General features: G+C 33.0%; 1 protein-coding gene across 1 annotated transcript in view; it reads right to left on the bottom strand.

Moving 5' to 3' along the window:
• The window catches only part of LOC106457427 (pancreatic triacylglycerol lipase-like), a 38190-nt gene extending 32279 nt beyond the window's left edge, over positions 1-5911 (bottom strand). The window contains exon 1 of the mRNA XM_013916841.2: positions 5680-5911. Coding sequence (XP_013772295.1) covers positions 5680-5770 — 91 coding nt within the window. The 5' untranslated portion in view covers positions 5771-5911. The remainder of the gene's footprint in view (positions 1-5679) is intronic.
• Positions 5912-8596: the final 2685 nt, after the last annotated feature.

The following is an 8596-nucleotide window of genomic DNA, read 5'->3' as shown; positions in this document are numbered from 1 at the left end:
GTCAATCCCACTATTCGTTGGTAAAAGAGTAGCCCAAGAGTTGGCGGTGGGTGGTGATGACTAGCTGCCTTCCCTCTAGTCTTACACTGCTAAATTAGGGACGGCTAGCGCAGATAGCCCTCGTGTAGCTTTGCGCGAAATTCCAAAAACAAAAAACAAACAAACAAAATCTCTTCTCTGGGCAGCGCCACTTCATCATACTCACAAAATCAGATACACTATATATAAAGTAGCCTAGTTTTTCACGCTGAACCAATAACAGTGAGCTGCACTAAAATTAGGAACACCAGAAACATATGGTCGGAAGTGGCTAACGTTTTAAAGTGCACAACACCGTTTTTTATCACCTAAATATGATATATATACATATACATTTGACTAACTTTTTGAGAGACAAATTGCATACCCAGATCTGCCTTTGGTGATAGCCCAACAGATTCGGTGAAAGTTTACAAGTAAAAATGAACTCTCAGTCCATAAGGGCTTTCTTTTTGATGCTCTTGTAATGCACTTGAAATGTCTTACTTAAAAAGTTTCACAGGTTATTTTAACGCGACTGCACTCCGTCTTTTCACTATTGAAAACGTGGAAGTTTGCTAAAAAAGGAAGATCTATGCTAGAATTTTCAATGGCATTTATTCTCCAAAATTGTTGTAAGACAGGGGAAGTGGATCGGAAGTGAAGAGGTGTAGCAATCAAGACGAGAAACTTGGTAGAAATAGCAAATTAGTTGCGTCAGTTCTTGTTCAAAGCAACCCATTTCAAAGTAGAGATATGGTCAATATTTCTACCATCTACATTTGGTACATTTAATACATTAAATCTAATAATAACCTTGAATTTTGCTTCTTCTGAAAAATATATTCTACATTAAGAAGTAAGAAATATCCTAAAAATTATTTCATTATGAAATACTTCTCTATTTCAGGCTTAAGCGCTTATTCTAACCTTAGTATATACTAGAAGAGTGATATAAAAAAAGAGCGGGAACTTGAACAGCAAAAATATATTTAATCTCCGCATTTATCTGGATATTTTATTACTGTATATTTTGGTGATCATGGGAAACAAGCCAAAATGCGGAAAATTCTATTTACAATTTTTGACTTGTTGAATTTTGTTGTGATGGGAGTTTTGTTCAAACTCAACTATTTACAATAGCAACTACAGTATTATTTGATAGATCGTTTAGGCAGAGTATTCATGAAGAAACTAAGATTCAGCTACTACAGTAACGATATAAGATCACTCTATAAAATATTTTTATTTTTCAATATATGGGAAAGTTTAATATGAATTTGTTTGTTTTTAGACTACTAAGTTAACATGCAAAGTTTGGTCTGGTTCGATCAACTCGTTTAGAAGGAGATGCGTCCACAGACACAGAAAACCTTCCTTAATATTGGATAGTTACCGCGCCAGTATAGCGCATATGTGCCCAATGTTTATACTCAGCTCGGGAGTTTTAAACTAATTTTAGCCGTCAGTTTTATAAAATAATATGACCCAACGATAAAGTGACAGCTTGAATAATTTATTTTCTAATTCAACAGTGGTGTATGATTCAAGATTAGTCCCTATAAAAACAATAACACAAAATTTAACAGCTTTCTCGAATTTAACAATGGCGCTAACTGTAAAATTAGCTTTAAAATAATATTTCATTTACCGATGATACATAATAAACAAAATAATTTTTTGAGTAAACTCTATATTTTCGCGAGATAGAACTAGGAAAGTGCAAAATTTGTTTAAGTTTAACCTTTTTTGGAAGTATTTCTATGGGTGATATCGAAACTTGGAGAAACAAGACTAGATTTGGAGTTTAATCTCTAGCTAATAATACCAGTAAAACTGACCCAGAAACCAAAAGAATCACATGGGAACGAGAAAGGAAACACTAAATAAAATCTTAGAGGCCGAATACTCTATTTTAAGCGGATATTTATTAACAATTATAACCTCCAACATAAGACTACTCTTCCTGGTTACTGATAATATAAATAACAGATTTAATTACTATAATTAATTCTATTAACGTTATAACATTTTCAAACGCACTTTATGAAATTCCATTTGTTTATTAAGAATACTCCCTATACTACATGAGGTAAAAGGTAACTAAATCCTTTAAATGACAAGCAGTTTTTTTTTTTAATTTTCATGTCATAAAACACTAGGCCCCTCAGTGGCACAGCGGCATGTTTCGATATCTGTGGTGGGCACAATACAAATAGCCCTTTGTGTAGCTTTGTGCTTAATAATAAACAACACCTTATTGCAAACAAGAGATAGCCTTTTCAAAGTTAGTCTTCATCCAATTCAAGTACAAGGTATTCATCACATTTTAAGACATAAAGGTGCTGTGAAAGCAGTGTTAAAAAGTTTTGGTTCCTTTAATTTTTCTAGGTAATGGAAGTATTTTGTACTCACTTTTTATGTGCATTATTCTCTAATCCACACATTTAGCATTATACGAAATAAAGAACAACATAAAAAACAAGTTTTTTTCATTTTATAAGTATTTCTAACATCAAATTGGGAATTTGGTGTAGCATATCAGCATGTGAAATTTGTCAATCAACTATACGATACAGTATAAAATCAACGTTAACGGCTTAATTACGGCATGGCAGACAGGAAACTTTCCTATAGGCATATTATGTTTAAGTTGTTTTCTTTGTCATTAATCTAGCTGACTCTGTGACTTGAAAAGTATCTTTGAACCTTGACTTAAGAATAATATATTTATCTAAGGTTTGTTACGGATTTCGCGTAAAGCTACACGAGGGCTATTTGTGCTAGCCGTCCCTAATTTAGCAGTGTAAGACTAGAGGGAAGGCAGCTAGTCATCACCACCCACCACCAACTCTTGGGCTACTCTTTTACCAACGAATAGTGGGATTGACTATCAAGTGAAATATTCAATGTTAATTTGGTCTTTTCTTTCTTTACATATAATTAAATTGATTTTATGACAGTAAGTAGTTACAACTAAGATAGGTTTGTTATGAAAATTTGTTATTTTTATTTTTTTGAGTAATGATAGTAGTAAAATTCCTTAGCCAGGATATCAACATAAATCTCCAAGTACCTAAAAAAACATTATTCTTACACAAGATATTCTGATTTTGTTGCATTCGCAGGCTCAATGCTATGACTTCACTACTAAAACAGGTAGTAGTAATAATAAGGACAATATAATTAAATTCCTAAAGAAAAAACATCGTATTTCACTCGCACATGTAAGATTGTCTAGTCTGGATCCCGAACTTCGGGGACAAGGTAAATCCCAGGATCCAAAAGTACAGGGACAAGGTAAATCCCACTTAGTAAGCACATCTTCTGTAGGACTGTTTTATTCTTTGTTCTTTACAAACGATCCGTGCAAGAGTTAGATTTCATGCAAAAACCATATACGTGAAACTTTCATAGATCGTTTAAATGACAAATTGTGAAGGTCAAAATAATTTCTTTGCTTGTGACTTCTAAGTACCATTCAGGATTAGACGACCGGTTTTTGAAGGAAAAAAAACAACTATATAATTGTGTTTCAGTTCTATTGATAGCCATGTGAGTTTTGAAAAGAGAAATATTATCCACAGACTGATGTTTATCTTTTCTTCATACTTTCGATTGCTTATGTATTGGAATATTTCAGCTCAAATTTTTAACGCATTTTTTAAAAACAAACTTTGCTATAGTAAGGAGCTCAAGATTTAGGACTCTTAGAGAACAATGTAATTTTTTTTCTGTTGAGTAGTCCTTTTTTTTTCTTTTTTGCTAGAGATAGCTAGCTCATTGTGTAACTTCGTATAAAAACAAATCTAAATACTGGCGACATCTATCGATATACCCAGCAATTACGTGATACAGAAGCTAGCAAGTTCTGTATTTAAAGGAGGAATGGAGGAATATCTTGTATTATATGAAGGGAAGTGGATTAATGAGGTTGTAGAGCTTTCACTAAGTTAAATAAAGTAACAATATAAGTTTTAATCAAAATCGTACTGATCTGAGCTGGTAACCTAAGTGAAATGGTTCTTACTGATTTTTATACCTTACAATTCGCACAAGTTAAAGTAATACTAATAGTATCATACCGCTGTGGTTTAATCTGCGCATACCAAGTTTTTAACATGTTAGCAGTGTTACGTATTAACATTTCAAATGGCCTGAACTTGAGTTAACTTATAAATTTAACTTTAGTAGTTAAATTATACTTTGGATTTAGTAGTCAAGTAAAAGCCGATATATAGTCAGTTTATGATATTTGCCAACAAGTTTGATACACACAGTTTTCTTTTACACAAATACGTTTTAATATGTACACAAAAATACAATTTACAATAACAGTTATTAGAAATAGTTATTACAAACAATGATTTATAAACAAAAGTTTCACAAAGTTACAAGCAATATAAAGTCTTCTTTCTAGTCTGGAACTTCTTCGATATCTTATCGAGGGTTCACGATGAGCGAGTTAATTACGAGCTGATGTAGGTACAATTCGCTTCACGGGAAGCTAGCTATCCCTGTAGTATTCACTGTTTATACGCCTACTAGAGACTGAGTTTCTACCGATGACGTTAGGTAATGTTTTCGTAAAATATTAATGCACGATGTGAATCCTCAAAAGTTGAATGATTTGTATTGTTCGAAATTTATAAACGTTTTTGGTCAATATATCTGAAGTTACCGATTAATAAGCGTTAATCATAGTTATAGCTTAGGAAGTTTTTATCACACTAAGTATAGCAAATCAATAATAGATAATCTTTGTCGCCTCGCGTTGGTTATATTTATAGCCGTGTGAGGCGTTCTAGAAATTTCAGTTTTACGTAACAATACTGAGCTACATTTACACGTTTACGTATATACATATATTGTTGATTCTTTCTCTCTAGAATCTTCTACAACTTTGGAGAATAGGTGGGAGTTTCGCAATACACATTTAACACTATAAGGTACGCATGTTTTAAAATATAAACGTAAGCTAGACAAATGTTGATATTAAAATAAATATATAATAACAAATCCGTTACAGCTGCCACGTAATAAATTGAGTATGAATAAAATTAAGCATTCAAAAGGTGCCTAGGAGCAGTCACAGTGTCACAAACTCATATGCAAGAAGAGAAATTTGGCTTTGAGACATAAATGTCTGTGACTCACCTGTGTGTCACGCGGTCCACAAGTCATAACTAATAAACTAAAATTCAGAAGTCGGTTGTGACCCACCGGTGGGACACATGACAGCCAAGTTGTTAAATCAACAATGGTTAAAATAAAAGTAACCATGATTTTTTAATACGAAGAGTAAAACCTGCGCACGATATATATATAAATACACACACACACACACACACACATAAATGAGGTCAAACCCATTGTTTGAGTACATCTTTTGTGCGACTGATTTATCTGTTCTGAGCAAACGATCCGTGCAAGAATTAAGTAACGTGAATAAAACATATACACTTATAAATCATGAAATGTTCATTGATCATTTAAATGGCAGGTTCCGAAAGACAAAAATACACAAATCGTGCAGTACCTCTAGTGGTAGATAGATTATTCTAAAATAAACAAAACTAAAGTACAAATGTTTCTGTGGTATATTTCAATCCTCTTCGCTACTAAAACTATTTTATTCAATATATGCAGAAGAACACCTACCTTTGTCTTCTTCTTCTTCACCGTCCTGTGCTCTTGCGTGTAGGACTGTTAAGATCAAAACCAACAATACCCACCGCAGTTTAGATTGCATAATTTCCCGTATTAATGTTACTGAAACTAGTGATTTGTGATTTAAGATGAAAAGCGTACTTGACGTTGTGAGAATAAATTAAACTTAGTTTCCTGTACTGTATACCAAACACCTCAGCACTCATGTAGTTTCTCTGCTGCTGATTACACAGAAACTCAACCACCCCTTTACTTTAAGGTTCCTTTCTTTAGGCAGAAACTTATGAAAAGTATGTAATCATAAAATAAAAAAAAACACGCAACAAAGGAATCATTTGTGGGCATGCGCAAAAATATTCTCGATCGCGATTGGTGCGGACTACTTCTACAAACATCAATAACTGCCAGAAGTTTAGAAAGACACCAAGAAAAAGTGCCAGGGTCAATCGAGGAAATGGGAAAAGCGCTTCACACCGATCATGCAAGTATTTTAGAGATTTTAAAGCCCAGGTACAGTATGGCGACCAGTTTCGTGCTTGACTAATGATGCGTTATTCAGTGTACGGGGCTTCAAAATGAGCTGCAGGAGTAAACAAAACACGCAGTGACTGTTCAACTTTCGCTTTAATATAAGGAAAGAAACTAAAGTTATTCTACTTTTTATAATTTATAGAATAAATGGAAATATTTGATATTGGTGTTGCCGTTGGTATTTTGATGCGTGTTTTCATGAAAGTATCTTAAAACTCTGACATTTATACTTTCAGTACAAGTAAATGATCACGCAGTTTGGCCAGAAAGTAACAGGAGTCTGGAAATTATAAAAAAAAGATAAACACTGTTTCTTGAGAGTAGTCTCATCCAGATAATATACTGGTATAGTTAAAGTCATCCTGAGAACTGTGGCTGCCATCATTCCTGTACCGATTTGAAAAAGAAATGTTTATATTATGCCAAATTCTTATTACTTTCAAGCCACCCTGTAGAAGGTATTAGGTTTAACGAAAAAACAAAATGCTTACTTTCAGATCACAATTTTTTAAAGGTTTTTTTCACGAAACAACATATTTTTTTTCTTAATCTGAGTTGTAACAAAATCTTATCCTCTCAGGTTGTTTAATTATTCATTGTTTCAAATAGTTTTAATCTATAAGCTATCTACTGTTAAACCCGTCAATTACTTTAAACTATAATTTCAATGTGACTTAATTAAATATTACATAGTGAAGTGCAATGTAAGAAAACAAGAGGGGAATCCTCAATAGCCGCGGCAGGTTCAGAGTAAATTAATCTACGTGACCTTTTTTTTTTCTTTTTAATTAGCTATAGTTTTGTGCGCCAGCAATACCAAGCCTGGCACGCGTGTATCCTATTCGATTATAATACTCATCAGGATCTCTACCATCAAATTGAAATTCTTTTAGGCAGGATTAGAGTAAATTAATACATCAATACATCAATCGAAAGGGTCTGACCTCTTGAGTCTAAAACTGTAATTAGATATCAAATCGGTCTAGAGATGACGGAGTTATGAGCTAAAATGATATACATGAAAAAAAAAATCTCGGAGCCATGCCATGAGCCGCTATCCAGCTGCTAAGATAAGTAAAAATTAAAAATTTTACCAGTTCGTAATGAACTGCTTTTCACTGTATGAATCTAATAAACTGGTTTTCCCATATTCGGAGTGTGTAGCTTTAAATGACGGATTTGTTTTTCATTATGTAGCATTGTTCCCGGAACTCGCTCAAGGCTAGTTCAAGATTAAAATCTATTAATAAAGGTCATAACTTTTTGTTTTTTTGTTAGTGTATGCCGCGAAAACTTTCTAGTGGTAATAAGTGTAGATATTATACACCCAGAGAAATGAGCATCTTTCTCTATGTTTCCTATTTAGGAGGAATGTTATTTCATACATTTTGATCGAATTTAATCTTGACTGATTTCTAAGAGTTACTTATTCAAATCTTAACACTCTTAAAACAATTTCAAAATGCAGTAATTAACTGGGCCGAAGATAAACTGTATTCAATAGTGTGTGTTTTTTTAATTTTGTTTTCTCCATGAGAAGAACATGTGTTAATATGTCCATTACGTCACTCAGTCACCGGAGCTTAAAATATCGACTATTTCTCCTATTAATGTAGGTTAAACTCTGATTCTCAGCAATTTCTAGTCACACGTGTTTTCACACGTTTGTTAATGCTTTATTTTATCGTCCTATGATTTCCCAGGTAAATATTTCATATTGCGTGCTGTTAGGAACATAGTTTTTAGTGAGGAAAATTAACAAGTTAGAAATGTTTCTTCTTAAAAAACAAAAATTGACTTTATTGCTTCTGAAACGAAGCCTTGCTTTGTTCACAATAAAACTAAACCGAGGTAAAGCATATGTAACTGGTCAGATTGGGTTTCTATTGAACGTAAGTAGTGTCTCAGTCGGACCAATCAAAAACCAAAATTTTAATAACCTTATAATCCGAGTGAATGTGCAGGTGACAACACATATTCACTGAAAGGTATAAAGCAGACCTATTGACATGTAAAAACACTTATAATCCAACGTTTCAACCTATTGACATTAACTACCTAAATGTAAAAACACTTATAATCCAACGGTTCAACGTATTGACATTAACTACCTAAATGTACGAAACTCTTATAATCCAACGTTTCAACGTATTGACATTAACTACCTAAATTGTAAAAACACTTATAATCCAACGTTTCAACGTATTGACATTAACTACCTAAATGTACGAAACTCTTATAATCCAACGTTTCAACGTATTGACATTAACTACCTAAATGTACGAAACTCTTATAATCCAACGTTTCAACGTATTGACATTAACTACCTAAATGTACGAAACTCTTATAATCCAACGTTTCAACGTATTGACATTAA

Source organism: Limulus polyphemus, unplaced genomic scaffold (assembly GCF_000517525.1).
Source record: "Limulus polyphemus unplaced genomic scaffold, Limulus_polyphemus-2.1.2 Scaffold329, whole genome shotgun sequence".
Classification (NCBI taxonomy): Eukaryota; Metazoa; Arthropoda; class Merostomata; order Xiphosura; family Limulidae; genus Limulus; species Limulus polyphemus.
Note: the sequence above shows the minus strand (reverse complement) of the source record. Positions and strands in the feature narration are given on the sequence as shown.